Raw genomic sequence first — 17,340 nt, forward strand, 5'->3', positions numbered from 1 at the left:
AGATTTTCGAGCGCCATGTACGACACAAAATCGTTTCGAGGTCAGTAAACACAACCAGAATTCATACATAAGACACACGGGATTATAAGGGGCTCTGTCGATTTTCAGAAAAATCAAAGGACTGATTTTAAGTGTGCCGTATTTTCCAAAAAACACGGTAATAACGACAGCCCGCTAGCATGCTCTACCAAAAATAGTGCTTTGTTGTGTATCTGACGGATGAAAGCTAAACCAGTTCCACACCACTGAAGCTGCAGCATTTTTACAAACCAATTCTGGTTCATCTGTTTCATTCAATGATCCGCTTTCGACCTTCTCATTCTCCGTAGCTGCCATGCTTTTTCCGCCATGTGCGTATAAAAACAAAGGCACTGCGCATGTGCGTTTGACCCATATTCTATCGCGATATTCCATTTTCTTATCGTTGCCCAACATTATACCGGTATTACCGTGAACAGTATGTTATGGCCCAACCCTATCTGACATGTTTATTCTCATAAAAACAAACTTTCAGTCTTACAGGCCCAAGACTAGCAAATCCCACCATCTCATATACAGGACTAGCTTGGCTAAAAGGCATTCTGTTGCTTTTTAAATAGTATAATGTTACTCTGCCCGATAATTGTCTCCCAGCATAATCTCATGACAGATGGATGGGCTGTAGAAGAGCATCAGCACAGCAACAGGGCTGGTATCTGGTGTCTGCTTGTGTGAGGAGGAGCACAGCCAGAGCCCTACAGAATCAAGTTTAAACGGCTATTCTTGTGCATGTTTCTGACCAGACTGTTGGAAACAGACAACGCAAGGATGACATGAGGGTCCCAGTGATGTTACAGGGATCATAATGTTTGCCACACTCTTTCACGTCTGACACATGTTCTCAATTTGAAGCTTCTTTAATCTGTGCAGTCATAAAGCTGCACAGTGCTGGGCTGTGAGCTGATACCACTAACAGATTTCAAGCCCTTGTTTCACCCTCGGTGAAATCATTTTCTGACAGTCTGGTGAGAAACATGCACAAGTAACTTACTGTGGTCACTTCAGCTGAGCACTGACACACAAAAGAGCAGATAGCAGTCATGCTGTTGATTTTTGTGATGTTTTCCAATGTATTGCAAGCCTAAATACTGTGGATTTATTAATAAAAAAGCTAAGCGTTTCACTGTAACTAGTTGTTCCCATGAACCCTTTTTGTTACATTCAATTGTTTTGTTTTTTTTATAAAAAGGTAACAAATAACCCAGGAAATTTTTTTATCTCTGCTTTACCTATTGGAAAATGTTCGCATTCATAAAGATTAACTTGTGTTTGATTAAGTAACTTTGTTCCTTTGTTAACTCTGGTTGCTGAGTCATTGTGTTGCTTATCTTTATTACCAACAGGCAAAGGGTTAAAGAGAAGATAGCAAGAGACAGAGAAGAAAGAGCACAAAAGGTACTTTTCAAGTTTATTTTCCATTTCTGTATTCTTCCACTTCTGGTGGAAACAAGAACAACTTGGACTTTTTTTTCTGTGAAGTTTGGAGGTATTGCACCCTCGAGCACCACTACGTCATCCCACCCTGGCCAGCCCAGTCCGTCTTCACCCACCAGTCAGGGCCCTCCACCCACTAAAAAGGAGTATGATGAATCCAGGATACAGGTACCTAATTCATACTTGGTTTTAAAATTTTACTTTACATGTATGTTAATAAAGTTTGAAGTCTGTGCCCTTTGAAACAGAACGTCACAGGTTTCGATAAATGCATATATAATATGTGCACAGAGTCTTCAGGCCTAACAGGGTGTTTAGAATAAAATGGATGATAAGCAGAGTGTGCTTCAGGGCTTAGGCCTTTAGATGAAAATGAATCCACTAAACTGGTGTTGCGTTGAACTTTAAAATATGTACTTTAATTTTTGCTGCTTCTTCACAGGTCCGTCTGCTGGACGGCTCGACCATCACAACAGTCTTCAAGGCCCAGGAGCCGCTGGCGGCAGTGCGCGTCTATGTGCAGATGAACGGCAACACGCCCGAGGGTCAGGACTTCACGCTGCTGTCACCTTACCCCCGTCACGTCTACACTGAACTGGATATGGAGAAGCCCCTCAAAGAGCTGGGTGAGCTGGGAATAGCATTAGGCTGCCACTTAGCTTAAACTGGATTTGGTATCATCACGTTATAATTTTAATATTTAGTGAAGATTAAAAAAAATCACAAATTGAAATCAGACTTGCTTTGGTTCTGTGTGTTCAGGTTTGGTGCCTTCAGCTGTGCTGGTTGTTGCCAAAAAGTAAGAACAGGAGGATCTGCTCTGTGAGCCTACCTCACCACTTCCACTACATCGACACCAGAGATACCAGAACATGGACTGATCCACAAACAGAGCTGCAGTCTTTTTCATTTCACCCAACAAGCCAGATAACTTAATACAAGCACAGATGTGTAATTCCTCTCGAAATGATGATATGGAGGAAATTGGTTCGACTATCAAAAAGAAAAAGGCTTGATTGAATCCATCCTGTTCTGCGCTGGTTTCACCGGCTGTGGGTTGGTGTGTGCAGTGAGCCTGATAGTGAAGATAGCTGGTTTCTGACAGATACTGCTTCAAGGAGCACCACTCATAGTTTCAACACATTAAAGACAAAAATAGAGAACAAACTTGTTGAGTTTTAACCCGATCCATAAAAACACCTGATTCGGAAAGGACCTTAAGTTTAATCCCCACAATCTTCCTGATTTTGTGACAGTTTGCCTTTTCTTTTTTATATATAAGTTTAAATATATCAATAGCTATGTCTACCTGGTCACCAAAAATCTACTTAAAATAAAGCTGACTTGGAAAGTTTGTTACTTGTGAGCTTTGTTCATTTAATTCTGCTCATCATCTCCATCCTACTTTATATGTTCCAGTTATCACCAAACAAAAGGTTCAGCTGAAGCTGTGGACGGTGTCATTAGTTTTGTAGGCGTCTCATTGAACAGATAGAGAAAGACAAATTCCGACCTTGGGATGGGGATAAAGTTTAGAGAAGGGTTGGGCAATTTTCCAGTGAAAGTGTAACATCTCCTGTTATCAGTAGAAGTTTATAAAGAGATAAAAATAACATTTAGCAGAATCAAGTCCAGATTATTGATGCAGCCCTCCACAACGGTCCGACATAAACTTTGGACTTTTAACTGTATTTTCATAAGTTTTATAACTACTGATAAAGCCCTCCCCCATGCTTCAAAGTAATTAAGTAATAAACAAGTGGCTGACAGAAAAGTTTGGTTTTTTTCCTCCACTGTCTACAATTTTTTTTCACAATTTGTAGTTGATGTGTAGTTAAACTTCCTTAGAAAGGGGAGTTTCTTTGGTCCGGCACACTCAAGATTACCGTGTGTTGTATTTAGCCCGCAGTGCAAAATGAGTTTGAAACCCCCGGTTTAGAGGATCATCTGTTAATCAATATTCAAGGTTAATAGTCCAAAATTCAAATGTAAACCCAAAGTGCTTCAGATTGTCTGGGGATCTGGAGCTTTTTTAATACTTTCTTACAGATTTGCAAAAAATTTGATAAAGTAGGTCTTAAGCAGGAAACCATATTTACACAATCTTGTTGACTTAGTGATTTTATCTCTGTGTAAAGTCTAAAGTTGACTCAAGTGATTTTCCTCTGGGTTTTGTAGTTTGCCACAGATCCTTTTCCTGCTGCGACTCACTCCCACATTACATGTTTGGCATTTTGTCCACATTTGAAATCAATACTTAATCCACCAAATAACACAAGTTTTTGGACTTTGTAGTCCTCACTAAACAGCCACTGGTGCTGGCATTATACAAGACAAAAATCACAACCAGACGCTGTCAGTTTAACTCAATTTGATATGTACAAGTCTAACAATGTCCACGTTACAGATGGCCTTCCTTAACTTCAAGGTTGTTGTTTTTTTTGGCTATTAAAAAAAAAAATCCTCAGCATCTTTTTTCAGTAAGTTTTAAATCTTGTGTCTGAGTTTCAGCCCAGATCACAGTCGCTAACCAACAGCAGTCCCTCTTCTCACAGAAATTATGCTAGTTTGGCTAAAAATAAAAACCCACGAAGAAGACGAGCGCTTTCCCTGTTTGCATGTGCCCATCCAGCCAACACTTTATTTTAAACAAAGGGCATTCTCTTTCTTGTAAATGCTCTTTCTGACATGTAAACTCCAGATAATGAGCAAGGCACAGCGACCCGAAACAGGCCACCAGTTTTACAGTGTGATATTTGATTTTTTGCCCCACCCACTCTAATTATGAACACACAAGCAGAAACACATGACACAAAGAAACAGTGTTGTGACACACTATAAAACACCTTTATATACATTAGAAAAAAAACATAGCCTAGTCTGTGGAATGGTACAAAATGTCAATCATACATCACCTGTGAAGTTGGATGATTTTAAAACACGAGCAAAGCGGTCAACTTGCAACGAATACAAAAATAGTTCTGATTAAAATTCAAAGACACGCCACTGAAGATGAGCGCCGTGTTTCCTTTCATCTTTCCACCTGCTGTTCAGGGAAAAAAAAAAAAATGAAAAGATGATCTTTTAAATGACCATAACTCCTCGTTTTCATAAATCCAGTGAGACAGTGAGGTGACTGAGAGGAAGGACGGAGAGGGAAGAATAATGACTGGATGAACTTTAGCAGGATGAAACTTCTCCACAGTCTGGAGGACTGTTCAGTTCAGTTTTATTGTTCAGTGGCCTGATGCGGTCTTTTGCTGTTGCTCTCTCTAGCTGGGTGGATAGTAGCCCTGGTTGTAGTTCCAGGTGTTCTGGTAGCCGTAGCTGCCGTATTGTGGTTGCTGGAGAAAAACCACGACAAACAGGAAACGGGATTAAAAACATCTTAAACTGTGCTTTGCTACATTAAACCAAGCTGGAACCTCGGGGGCTGAAAAATCAAGACACCTCTTGAGCGTCCACTTGAAGGAGCATCTAGTCATTCTCAATAGACTGTAGATAAATGATGGCTACAGCCATCATTAACATAGCCCATTAGTTTCTGAACTCCAAGCTTAAATCTTTAGCTGCTAAACTCCATCAATTTATTTTAAGCCCCAGTCACACAATGCTTCCTGGGGCAAATGCTAAAAATGAATTTTTTCAAGTTGGTCTGATTATCCGGGACAACATATGTTTTTTTCAAAGGACTGGTGGTTGTAAGGGGTTTCTGACAGCCCTATTATATGTGCAGCACTGGTAACGGTCATACAGCCACATCTATTTATGTTTGGCCCTGGGCGGCAGGTATAATGGGACCCTCACTAGTCTATAGGCCTGTTTGGCTAGCTCGCAGGAGCATATTACGATGGGTTCAACTGGGCAGGAGGCAGGGGTACACCCTTAATAGGTCACATATGATCAATTTAGAATGAACCAATCAACCCAGCAAGCCTGTTTTTGGACTACGGAGGAACCTGGAGCACCCGGACAGAACCAACACAGGCTCTGGGAGAAAATGTTAACTCCACACAGAAAGACCCCAGCTGACCAACAGATTCAAATCCAGACATCTATTAGAGCTAAATAACACACTAATAAAATACGAGAAATTCTCATCAAAACTGAAGACAAAAACTTCTTTGGATGGTCCGTTTACAGAACAGGTAACATTATTTGGCAAATAATTGCATTAAAAAACAAAAAAACAACACAATTATCGGGTATCTGTATTTGTGCTATTAAATTAGATCTGAACATTTTCAAACTAATAGGAGGCTGTGTTCATCTTCTATATGCAGCCTCAAACCCATCCTAATCTAACAATTACATAATTTACTCTCGGATTAATAAAGTATTCTGATCCTACTCCACTATTAATAAAACACAGGCAGACATGTTAAACCACATAATACAGAGTTTATATAAATCTGAGTGTTACCTGGTACCAGCTGCTGTATCCTCCGTAGCCAGTCTGTGCGCTCATATCGGCGCCCATCACAGGAGGAGGCGGCGTGGTGATGGGGACGTGCGGCATGGTAGGTGGGACTTGTGCAGACACAGCAGAGCCGTCATCAGTTTTGCTCAGCTTCTCTGGATCTTCATCCCTACAGAACGAAAATCCTGAAAGCGTGACTTTCATTCTAATCAGTTCACATCTCGTTTACTCAGCAAAAATATGCATCTAGACCTCAGCTGTTATACATGTTTATTAATGAGGCAGATGACAATAACATGAAGGACTATTCTTTAAGAAAAATAAATCATCTAGAAGTGAAACCCCACCCCTTTAAGGCATTCAGACTACATGTTAAATAATACCAGGGTTTAAGTCCATTTCACATTTAGTTAGTCGTTCCTCCCTCTCTCACCCGTTCTCGGCTTCTCTCTTTGTTCCACCGAGCTCCTTCAGCAGCTTCTGGTGCTCCTCGTAAACAGACAGCACACTGCAGAGGACACACATATAAAAACTGAAGAACCTGAAAGGGTTTAAGGGAGCAGTTTAATTTAAAATAGTTCTCTTTCTGAACTCTGACCTCTGGATAGAGTTGCTGTAGTCCTCTGCGAACTGTAGGCCCCTCTGTGAGAAGAGGATCTTGGTGTGAGGTTCGAGAGGAGCTGCCAGAGCTCGTGTCACACACTCCTGCACCGCTGAGGCTGAGGCCCAGGGGTCACCTGAAACCTCCAGCTCCAACAGGTTCATGTGCAGTTTATCATTATCCTGAGGAGAAGGATAATGAAAGGGAAGAAAGAGGATGGGGGCAATTAGTACCTACTTTAAAAGTCCACTAAAATTTGAATTTTCTTTCTTTCTGTTTTTTAAAGTTTGCTCAAACAATACAGGATGCAAAGCTTGTTTGTAAACACAATTTACAAACTGAACATCATGTGTGTATTCAGTGAGATTTAAAACATCTGATTCAACCTACGAAAGCATCAGGAAAATGTTAACTAAGGTCCCAGATCAAGTGAGCAATACGGAAGACTCTTTTTCAGGGGTCGACTCTGATTGTTTTTGCAATCAGAGTCGACCCCTGCTGGTCATTACAAAGAATGCAAGCATCGTCTTCACTTTTCAGCTTACACAAATTTATGGTCTAACATAATTTCTCTGGCAATATGAATGAATTGTGTTCTGTCATCTCACCGGACTAATTTCCAGCGCTTCCTGTAAAACACTGCGGGCACTGCTGGGGTCCCTGCCCAGTTTTAGCAGCAATCGAGCCAGCTTGATTGAATAGAAAGCGTGTAACGTGGGCTTCTCTTTGGATTCAGCCACCGCCTCCCTCAGCAAGGCTTCCGACTGATCCAGCTGGCCGGCTCGTCTCTCCAAAGCAGCCCTGCGGATACGGACGACCGCCAAACCTGGCAGTTTCTTCTCCAGGGCCTCCAACACTCGCCGAGCTTCAGTTAAGTCACCTGATAGAGAAGATGATAAGCTTTCATGACTGTCCAGTACAGCCCTTAAGTGTCTGTTAACATTCAAGAATAAAGAACAAAGGGATGGGTGGGTGTTTAATGTTTTGTCATACCGTGCCTCTCCTCAAAGGTCGCCCAGTGCATGTGGATGTTGGGTTTGTACGCCAGGTGGATTTCACAGGCTCGTTTATAAACCGCCCGGGCCTCGTCCACGCTCTGCGGCTCCAGGTACTGGATGTACTGAGAAACACACACAGAGATTCATGCAGACTACATATGAACTCAAACTGAAGTTTAAATATCCTCCAGTGTTATGTGAAGTTTTACAGACTTTGAAAAGCCAATTTAAGCACACATGCATACATGTCTTAACTGCTTTTTATTTTTTATATGACTATTCAAACAGCACCGATGTCCCGTTTTTGGGGTTGCAGGAGTTAAAGCTGTTAATGTAGAGTTGGTCATCCTGAGGCTGGAATATTGATGATGTTGCTGACGGACGTGTATGCAGAACAATATTTGGTGATGGCAGGTGTTTACTGACTGGCTTTTTTCTAGATGCAAATCTACCTAATTCCTAATTTGAGCTTTTTCTTTTTCAAGGTGGATCAGAAGCAACTATGCTGTCCTTGAGCCGGATCTCATTGAATTTGCACTTACACTTATTAGATGGAAGAGACATCAAGGGTAACAGGGTCATTTTGATCCTCTGCATTTTTAAAAAGTATGTTGTTTTATTGTAATATTTCTTTATTAGTAAATTCTAGTATATATTTTACCTTTACGATCTGTAATGAAATAATAAATAATTTGCAAAACTGATAAAAATAACTAAGACATAATTTTAAATACTAACTTTGATTACAAAAATTTATTTAACTTCAAGAAATGACTTCTCTGGCTTTGCTGTTTATTGTTGCTGAATGGGGCCAAAAGGACCCACCTGGCAGTTTTAGTGTTAAGGCCTAAAATTCTGAGTTTAGGGAGAATTTAAGGAGATTTTAAATCAACCTGCAGAAAAAAAGTGTATCTGCAAATCATTCTTACCCTGGACCAGAATTCCTCATAGAGTGCGCAGGCGATCAGGCAACGTTCAAAGAGGATGCGAACTCTGTGGTCATCTTGAGCAGCTATAGTGTCCTCCAATGGTTCCTGTGGAGGGGCCATGACCTCCGACTCCTCTGTGATGGCCTGGTTTGGATCTAGTATGACCGAGGTGTCACAAAGCAGTCGCACAGCATGGGCAAACAGTTACAAAAACATCTTTATATTTGTTTTGATACTTGACCAGCAGGAAACGATTAATGACAAAGAGAAGCCCTCTTACATGGGAATCAGCTAGTAAACCACACCCTCCTCCTGGTGCCATCAGGACTGTGCAATTATTTCAAATGTAAATTCAGATACAGTGATTGCCTCCAATAATTATTAATACAAAATAATCAAGACCTGCAATGGGGCTCTCATTTCATCTTGCATTATAATTCTAATCCTCTCTCTTATAACACAGTTTTGTGCCTGTGTAAAAGCCCAAACTCATTCCTCACTGGCAGGTCAGCTCAAGGCAAGATTAGGGAAAGAGATTTTTGGTTGGAAACACTTTGGTTTTAATGGGTTTGCAGGATTAAACTGCATACTTATAAAGACCCCCAGCTCAAAAATGCTTATTTATTTATAGGTGAACCTGCTAAGTTAAATGTATTTTGTCATATAGATTTGTTACATATAAGAGGGTTTCTCTTTGCCTAAATGCACTGTACTGTACAGCGCTTTTTTACTTTGAGAACTTGATACATCCACCCATTCCTACAAATACTTTTTTCCCCCCATTATGGCAACTGAGGTTTCAGGGATCGACCCACTGACATTGCGATTAATAGAAGGTCAGTGGTTCTCCATAGCCACAAGCAGATGAGGATATATGATTAAGCATTGTAGATAAACATGTTATTGCAACCGTGTGGGAGCCTGTTTGGAACACTTCATTTAGATTCATGGAAACCAAAAAGCCTCTTCATCACCTGTGTAGTCACCTTGGCTGGGGTCTTTCGTGTCCTTGTTCAGCTCTGTGATCTCCCAGTCGAGGTATGAGTGCCAAGTGCGGAGCTGGAGGCGATCAAGTGGCTTAACGTGGAAGTACGGTCGCTTGATCTGTAGTCACAGAATGCGGAGGGAGCATCTTTGTTAAAAAGGGATCTTAGTTTAAAACCTATGAAGCCAAGAATTTAAAACTTTCTGATTACTGCCAATAAAACCTTTAGGTTTTTTTCCTCCAACTGTCTTTGTCAAAAATCTTTTTCTTTTCTTTTTTTTTTTTAAACACCTACAGTGGCTTGCAAAAGTATTCGTTCCCGTTGAACTTTTCCACATTTTGTCACCTTACAGCCACAAACATGAATCAATTTTATTGAAATTCAACGTGAAAGACCAATCCAAGGTGGTGTACACGTGAGAAGAGGAACGAAAATCATACATGATTCCAAACATTTTTTACAAATAAATAACTGTAAAGTGGGGTGTGCGTAATTATTCAGCCCCCTGAATCAATACTTTGTAAAACCACCTTTTGCTGCAATTACAGCTGCCAGTCTTGTAGGGTATGTCTCTACCAGCTTTGCACATCTACAGACTGAAATCCTTGCCCATTCTTCTTTGCAAAACAGCTCCAGCTCAGTCAGATTAGATGGACAGCGTTTGTGAACAGCAGTTTTCAGATCTTGCCACAGATTCTCGATTGGATTTAGATCTGGACTTTGACTGGGCCATTCTAACACATGGATATGTTTTGTTTTAAACCTTTCCATTGTTGCCCTGGCTTTATGTTTAGGGTCGTTGTCCTGCTGGAAGGTGAACCTCCGCCCCAGTCTCAAGTCTTTTGCAGACTCCAAGAGGTTTTCTTCCAAGATTGCCCTGTATTTGGCTCCATCCATCTTCCCATCAACTCTGACCAGCTTCCCTGTCGCTGCTGAAGAGAAGCCCCCCCAGAGCACGATGCTGCCACCACCATATTTGACAGTGGGGATGGTGTGTTCAGAGTGATGTGCAGTGTTAGTTTTCCGCCACACATAGTGTTTTGCATTTTGGCCAAAAAGTTCCATTTTGGTCTCATCTGACCAGAGCACCTTCTTCCACATGTTTGCTGTGTCCCCCACATGGCTTGTGGCAAACTGAAAACGGGATTTCTTATGGTTTTCTGTAACAATGGCTTTCTTCTTGCCACTCTTCCATAAAGGCCAACTTTGTGCAGTGCACGACTAATAGTTGTCCTGTGGACAGATTCCCCCACCTGAGCTATAGATCTCTGCAGCTCGTCCAGAGTCACCATGGGCCTCTTGGCTGCATTTCTGATCAGCGCTCTCCTTGTTCGGCCTGTGAGTTTAGGTGGACGGCCTTGTCTTGGTACAGTTGTGCCATACTCCTTCCATTTCTGAATGATCGCTTGAACAGTGCTCCGTGGGATGTTCAAGGCTTGGGAAATCTTTTTGTAGCCTAAGCCTGCTTTAAATTTCTCAATAACTTTATCCCTGACCTGTCAGGTGTCTAACTCCAATCGAGAATCTGTGGCAAGATCTGATAACTGCTGTTCACAAACGCTGTCCATATAATCTGACTGAGCTGGAGCTGTTTTGCAAAGAAGAATGGGAAAGGATTTCAGTCTCTAGATGTGCAAAGCTGGTAGAGACATACCCTAAAAGACTGGCAGCTATAATTGCATCAAAAGGTGGTTCTACAAAGTATAAGTCAGGGGTAGGGCTGCACGATTTTGCATAAAATGAGAATCACGATTTTTTTTGCTTAGAATTGAGATCACGATTCTCTCATGATTTTCTTTTCCAATATAAATATTTATTGCACTTATTAACTGCACATCAACTTCATAACAGTTGAGACTGAACATAAAAACAATAAATGTCTCACATTTTGTCGTTGCCGCAAAATGTTGTACTGTTGTAATTCCGTCTCCACTGTTGCTCGACACTGCGTGTATACAGCAGGTAGTGCAACAATAGAAAAATAGTTGCTGGACGGCACTGTGCAGCGTTTGTCTAGGGTGTTGATCATTTTCCTAAATCCCTCGTTTTGCACAGTGTTGATGGGAGCCATGTCTTTAGCCAGGTGATAAGTGATAGCCTCCGTAATTTCTTTGTGCCTGCGAGAGTTCGACGGGTATGGGGAAGCGCTGTATAAGGTTTCCGTTATTGATGTTTGGGTGGTTGACCGGGACGGATTTTCTCCATGCAGATTATGTCCCGGATCAAAATGTGATACTATCTTCATCTGTTTTTTTTTCTTTTCTTTTTTTTTTTTTAAATCCTTGTCATTTGGAAATGAGATCGCACATAAGTATGAATTGAGATCGCAATTTTCTAACGATTAATTGTGCAGCCCTACTCAGGCGGCTGAATAATTACGCACACCCCACTTTTCAGTTATTTATTTGTAAAAAATGTTTGGAATCATGTATGATTTTTGTTCCACTGCTCACGTGTACACCACTTTGTGTTGGTCTTTCACGTGGAATTCCAATAAAATTGATTCATGTTTGTGGCTGTAATGTGACAAAATGTGGAAAAGTTCAAGGGGGCCGAATACTTTTGCAAGCCACTGTAGGTGTTTTTTACTTTCCCCAATAAGGGCTCATTAATATATATGTAGTTTTCTACCAGGACCTAATCTGTTAATCATCTCTAATAACTCTTACATTAACCCCTTGATTCAGGACAATGTTCTACATTAGCACAGAAATAGGAAAGCACTTATGAATAAAGGAGAGAAAATAATCCCTCTACTTCTCCTAGATTCTCTTAGATAGAGACACAAAAACTACAGCAGCAGCGAATCACAGAAGGACAAACTCACGGCATCTTCAAAGTGCCATCTCTTCCGGACTTCTCCCTCGTTGTCCTGATACACTTTGTCCCTGCGTAGTAACACCTGCTCCCTAATCTTCTGCATCAATTCCTCCTAAAACACAGAAAAAGCATTTTATTAGTCTATGTGACCTCCGCATTAATCCACATCACACACCTCTAATCAATGTGAGGCAGGTGGATGTTACTCACTGTGTCTGTGCCCTCGGGTGTGGCGGGCTCTTCCTCACCCGGCGGCCTCTCCTTCTCCTCCTCCTGCGATTGTTCGGCTCGTTCCGCTTTCTGGCTCTGACGGCACAGCTCCCTCAGCTCCTCGTACTCCTCTGGAGAAAGCACCTCTTTAGGTTCATGGTTGTTCAGATGCTCTTTAAACCTGACAAATAAAGTAAGACCTCAAATTAGATTAACAAAAGAGGAAAAGAAGAAATGAAGGAAGGGACAGAACAGTGGAGTTATTTAGTGTTGCCCTTAAAAGATACAAAACCTAGCACATGGGGAAATATTTTAACAACTATTAAAAGTTCAGTAAATTAAGAAGATAACATGTGGTATTCTAAAAGTAAAGCTGGTAGAGAAAAACACATTAACATCAGCATAAATAACTGGGTGGTGGCCGTACTTGTCGTAGTGGGTGTTGTAGAGCTGTGTGGGGACTCTGAGGACTCTGTCCAGGACGGCTGTTGCGTTCTTCATGTTGCCCTGCTCCTTCTCCCACTCAACATACAGATCCCAAAGCCGGTCCGAGTGGAAGTCCAAACCGGCTGCCGCGACAGCATCCTCAAACACACTGATGGTTGTTGTGAAACAAATAAAAGCATGATAATCAGCTTTCAGTTTCTCTTAACCAAATCTGATTAGATTGGTTTTAAGACCAGGAAAAAAAGATGAACGTCTAAAGACTTCTTTTTTGGGAATCCTTACGAAAAAAAACAGAGCTCTTGCTGGAAAAAAGAAATTTTAGTTGTATGGGGAAGGCAAAGGCAGAAAAAAATGAAACTAAACAAAAAAAAAAAAAAAACAGGAAAAAAAGAGGAAGGATTAAAAAGGAAGTAAGATCTGGTCTGTGTGTATGTGTACCTGCGAATCCGCTTGGGTGACTCAGGAAGGTTCATGTCTAGTGTTCCTAGCAGCAGATTGATGTAGTGGATCCACAGATCTACACTGAGAGGGATTGCCTGAAGACCCTGAATGCACACCTAACACAACACAGGACACCCATATATGTTAACTACCTAAATAAAGCGCTTCTAAATAGCCTTGAAAGTATTATTATATAATAACAGTAGGACAGAACAGTAAAAGCTCTCTCGCGTTACCTCCTCTGCTTTGTCGTTAAGCCCAACGCGGCGCTCCAGATCAGCAAATTTCTTCCAGTAACCATAGCAGAGTGGATAGCGAACAAGGAAGGCTTCTAGTGCTCTACGTGAAGATGTGACGTGACCCTGAGGAGACACATTTAATCCAAGTGTCACACGAAGCAACTCTAAATTTCTTCACCAAAAATCTCTTGTGATCTCCGGAAAACAAATGTATCAGAGATCAATCAAAGAAACAAACACACCTCCTGCTCACAGTACTGCAGTAGGTCAGTCCAGGAGGTGAAGTCTTGAGGATTGTCATGAGCGCCCTTCCACAGACGCTCAAAGTCTGCAGGTAGCTCCCCTTCTTCATCCACTGCGGCTGGTTGCATGGAGAAGGAAGCAGGGTCGGGGCCAACAGGAGCCTCAGGAACCACGGCGGCACTGCCGTTCTCTTCCGTCATTTCAGGTAGAGGTGGCGCCGGAACCTCAGGAGCTTCCATGGCTGAAGAGGAAAAGATCAGGGGCATATCTCAATATATTTAAGACCCAAAATATGTACGATACTGAAAAAGATACACTTTTTGGTTGAACCAAAAACCCAAAATGCAAAACATTCTGAGCCAATATTGATGTTTAATACAAGAATTTGACTGACAGCTGGTGCCAGCAAAATCTTATTGTTTACATTGTTTCTGTGATTATTTAATCTGCTTTTAGTGCCAGAGAATAAATCTCTTCTTTATGAAAACTTTTATAAAGTCTGACAACTCGTCATCACATGGTCTCAAAGCATTTTGATGTGACAGACCAAAGAAATGTTGGCCACTGACATAAATGGTCATCTGTCTATGTGTTAACCCTGGGACAGACCAGGGTATACCATGCCTCTTGACCTTTCACAGATGAGATTTGAATTATTATTATTTTAATTATTTTTACAAAAGAAAAAAATCCAACAGCCTACCTTTTACAAATGCCCATAGTTATAAATTATTTATACTCAAAAGACTACAACACAAAGAAACACCCGATAAAACTCCCATTATGACATCGTTTCTGTTTCATCTTTTCTTTGTTGTTCAGCAGGTGTGATGAAAAATAGAAAGAAGACTTAAAGAAATACTCAGCTGCTTAACTGAAGTTACGTAACTCATTCACTTTCTGTTTCTTCTACTTCCTGAATAGTTTTGAATGAAAAATGGTAATAACAGAAACCATGCATGAACATGTAAACTTTAGAATAAAATATGAAAAGAATGGAAAGAATTATCTACTGCCTACAGCTGTGATTTATCTAGTAAAAGGCCAAATAAACTCAACTAAAATGAGTTCGTACAGTATTTTGTTTTGTTTTACCGACTCCTGTCTGCGCCTGCAGAGATGCTTCATTCATATAAAGCTCAGAGTTTTAAAGCGCCTCTGGGCTGTTTTTGACAGACTACAACTAACTTGTCGAAAAAGGGTACACAACAGCAGCCAACAGCTGTATACCCCACCCGATCGTAACTTAGTGAAAGTAAAAGACAGACTGTTCTCCGTGCAGGTGAATTCACGTTAGCTTAGCCTAGCATGTCATGCTTGCACCCACAATGGCTCCAGCTGGAGGCTTTGTTTTTAAAAACGCTGGCTGATTAAACCAAAGCTCCACCACATCTGTAAAACAACTACCGGATACGAACTCTAAATTCACCACCGTTAATCATCTACCTGAAGACTCTACCAGCTCCCCGTTGCCGCTCATCTCCTCATAGCCCTCCGCCGCCGCCATGACGGTAAACGTCTGGCTGACGTCATTCAGGTGCGACAGGACGCCTAAAACAACCTACCACGCTAAAAGTGCAACATTTACATTTTATGGAAGCTTTTCACCGCCACTGAAAAAAAGTGCCATCCACAAGTCATGCCATCCACTATGATCACAAAATTTTACATTTTTGATATAACAACCTAAATCTCTAAATTTTGATATAATAACCCCAAAATTTGAGACAATAACGTGAAATTTGGATAAAATAAGCCGATAACGACAATTTTTAATCTTACCCAAACGTTCAGTATAAAAACCTAAGATTTTGACACCCCAAATATTGATAACCCCACATTTTTATATAATAAGCCGAAATTTTATTATTACTCAAAGCTTCAAATATTGATATAACCAAACATTTTGAAATGATAACCTCAAACTCAAATTTTTTATACATAACTTGAAATTTTCAGACAACCCAAAACGTTTATATAATCACTATAGTAATTAGTGGTGTAGCCCAAGTTGTTAATTTAGTTTCAACTGGAAATGGAGGTCACATAGACAAATGATAGTATATGCTCACAAAAATAAAATACAGAATATGTCTTATCCAGGTTTAGTGTTTGGCAACGAGGTTGGCTTGTAAGTGCTCTTTTTTTAAACTTTAAACCTGACTTTTCTTATTTAGACTATTTTTGTTTTAATTTTTTTCTTATTCCTTGTTTTCATATTTATTGCTTGTGTTTGAATTCATATTCTTGTTGGCTTTAACTAATCTAATTTCACTGTACCTGTGTTTGAATAACAAAAGATTATTGAAATCCACTGGTCTATGCGTTTAGAGACTTCACGATCCATTTTTTACATTCCAGTCATAGCTGGACTGGCCATCGGGCATACCGGGCATTTGCCTGGTGGGCCGATGGTAATTTTTCGTTTTTATATGGGCCGATGTTTTGTTGTTGTTGTCTTTTTTTCCATAACCGTGTAAACAGTGAAAGGTGGCGGATTGGACAGATGCTGGCAGACGTGTAAAAATAACTCAATTGTTTGGTAGTGGCTATGGTGGAGCTTTCACAGATTCAGTAAAATTAGTAAGCGGTGGAGGCCAGCAGGTGGATGGGGGAAAGGACTGGAGGTGGAGAGACCCAAGGCGGCCGCCAGTCCGACTGTCAGGTGAAATGAGCTTCAGGTAAGAAGTTATGACCTGCAGTCTATGTGGGTCAAACCAAGTTTAGGTGTAGTTTATTTTCATTGTGTTAACTTTTTACAGTCAGTTACAATACTCGTACTGTGTAGTAGCTAGCATGATGGAGTTTCTGTACAGTTGGGTGGGTGCTATGATGTTACTGGTGAACTTTATTTTATTCATATGGTTAGTTAGTAGAGTTCCCAACCGTGCCATAAAAAACGGAATCCTCTGGTATTCAGAGTTAATATTATGTGTTTTGTATTGAGCTGAAAATAAACAAAAAGACAAAAAGCTGGAGTTATTCTGTGTCTTTGCTGCACAGCTGCCTCTTCTTCTCTCACTCTCCCCCCTCCCTCTCCTGCTGCTACTTCAATCATGAAACTGATCAATGATCAGTTGATCTGCGTTTCTGCCGCAAGTCCCGTCTCTCTTGCTTGTTTATCTCCCGCTTTGCGCCAGCAAGAGGAAACTAGCGGAGGTCTCGTTAAACAGCAGAAGCGCCTTTAAACTTGATAAGCTGTTGTTAGAATTTATTTAATATTACTTTCTAGTATCAGCTGATGTTTAAGCTGCTGGTCATGATATCGGTTTGGTTATCTGGTGAGAGGGAAACATGAAGATGAAACCAGGAGATGTCCTTACTGAATCATCAGAGCTGAACAGGTGATGGAGAAACAGGTTTACCTTTTAGGTGACATGAATGGGTTGAAGGAAAGCTATGAACTGTTTCTGAGAGACAACTTACACCAGGATCCTTTCTGTGTAGCTGACAGCTGGTAACTGTGCAGGGGCGGGTCTAGCAAAGTTTTGCCAGGGGGCCGATAGGGCATTAACAGGGAAAGGGGGGCACAA

At 41.0% G+C, this 17,340-nt stretch overlaps 2 protein-coding genes across 5 annotated transcripts in view; one reads left to right on the plus strand and one right to left on the minus strand.

The window, feature by feature from the left end:
* ubxn1 (UBX domain protein 1) overlaps positions 1–2,827 on the plus strand; it is a 7,626-nt gene extending 4,799 nt beyond the window's left edge. For all 3 annotated transcript variants that reach the window (XM_085426739.1, XM_085426720.1, XM_085426729.1), the window contains exons 7-10: positions 1,383–1,434; positions 1,519–1,641; positions 1,916–2,099; positions 2,236–2,827. In XM_085426739.1, the coding sequence (XP_085282865.1) occupies positions 1,383–1,434; positions 1,519–1,641; positions 1,916–2,099; positions 2,236–2,276 (400 nt within the window). In that variant the 3' untranslated portion in view covers positions 2,277–2,827. The remainder of the gene's footprint in view (positions 1–1,382; positions 1,435–1,518; positions 1,642–1,915; positions 2,100–2,235) is intronic.
* A 1,251-nt stretch (positions 2,828–4,078) lies between these two features.
* Positions 4,079–15,350, minus strand: LOC146677816 (pre-mRNA-processing factor 39). Of its 2 annotated transcripts, none has more exons than XM_085426705.1 (15): positions 15,254–15,350; positions 13,807–14,048; positions 13,562–13,687; positions 13,323–13,441; positions 12,865–13,032; positions 12,438–12,618; positions 12,235–12,339; positions 9,396–9,525; positions 8,422–8,576; positions 7,488–7,614; positions 7,103–7,374; positions 6,492–6,676; positions 6,327–6,401; positions 5,897–6,062; positions 4,079–4,817 (listed from the first exon to the last, which is right to left on the minus strand). In XM_085426705.1, the coding sequence occupies exons 1-15, from the start codon at positions 15,312–15,314 to the stop codon at positions 4,746–4,748; spliced, it is 2,184 nt and encodes a 727-aa protein (XP_085282831.1). In that variant the 5' UTR covers positions 15,315–15,350; the 3' UTR covers positions 4,079–4,745. The 2 variants fall into 2 exon arrangements, with proteins under 2 accessions (XP_085282831.1, XP_085282824.1); XM_085426698.1 differs by having other exon boundaries at positions 9,408–9,525; positions 15,254–15,345.
* Between the last annotated feature and the right edge of the window lie 1,990 nt (positions 15,351–17,340).

The sequence above is a fragment of the Rhamphochromis longiceps genome, linkage group LG2, assembly GCF_057381845.1.
Source record: "Rhamphochromis longiceps isolate RC_006_pf linkage group LG2, R_longiceps_female_GT1.1, whole genome shotgun sequence".
Taxonomy (NCBI): domain Eukaryota; kingdom Metazoa; phylum Chordata; class Actinopteri; order Cichliformes; family Cichlidae; genus Rhamphochromis; species Rhamphochromis longiceps.

Coding starts and splice junctions, on each gene's coding strand:
- LOC146677816 (XM_085426705.1), bottom strand. CDS start 15,314: ATGGCGGCGGCGGAGGGCTATGAGGAGATGAGCGGCAACGGGGAGCTG. Junction 13,033..13,322: donor TCACCCAAGCGGATTCGCAG/GTACACATACAC, acceptor AACAACCATCAG/TGTGTTTGAGGATGCTGTCG. Junction 6,063..6,326: donor AAGAGAGAAGCCGAGAACGG/GTGAGAGAGGGA, acceptor TTCGTTCTGTAG/GGATGAAGATCCAGAGAAGC.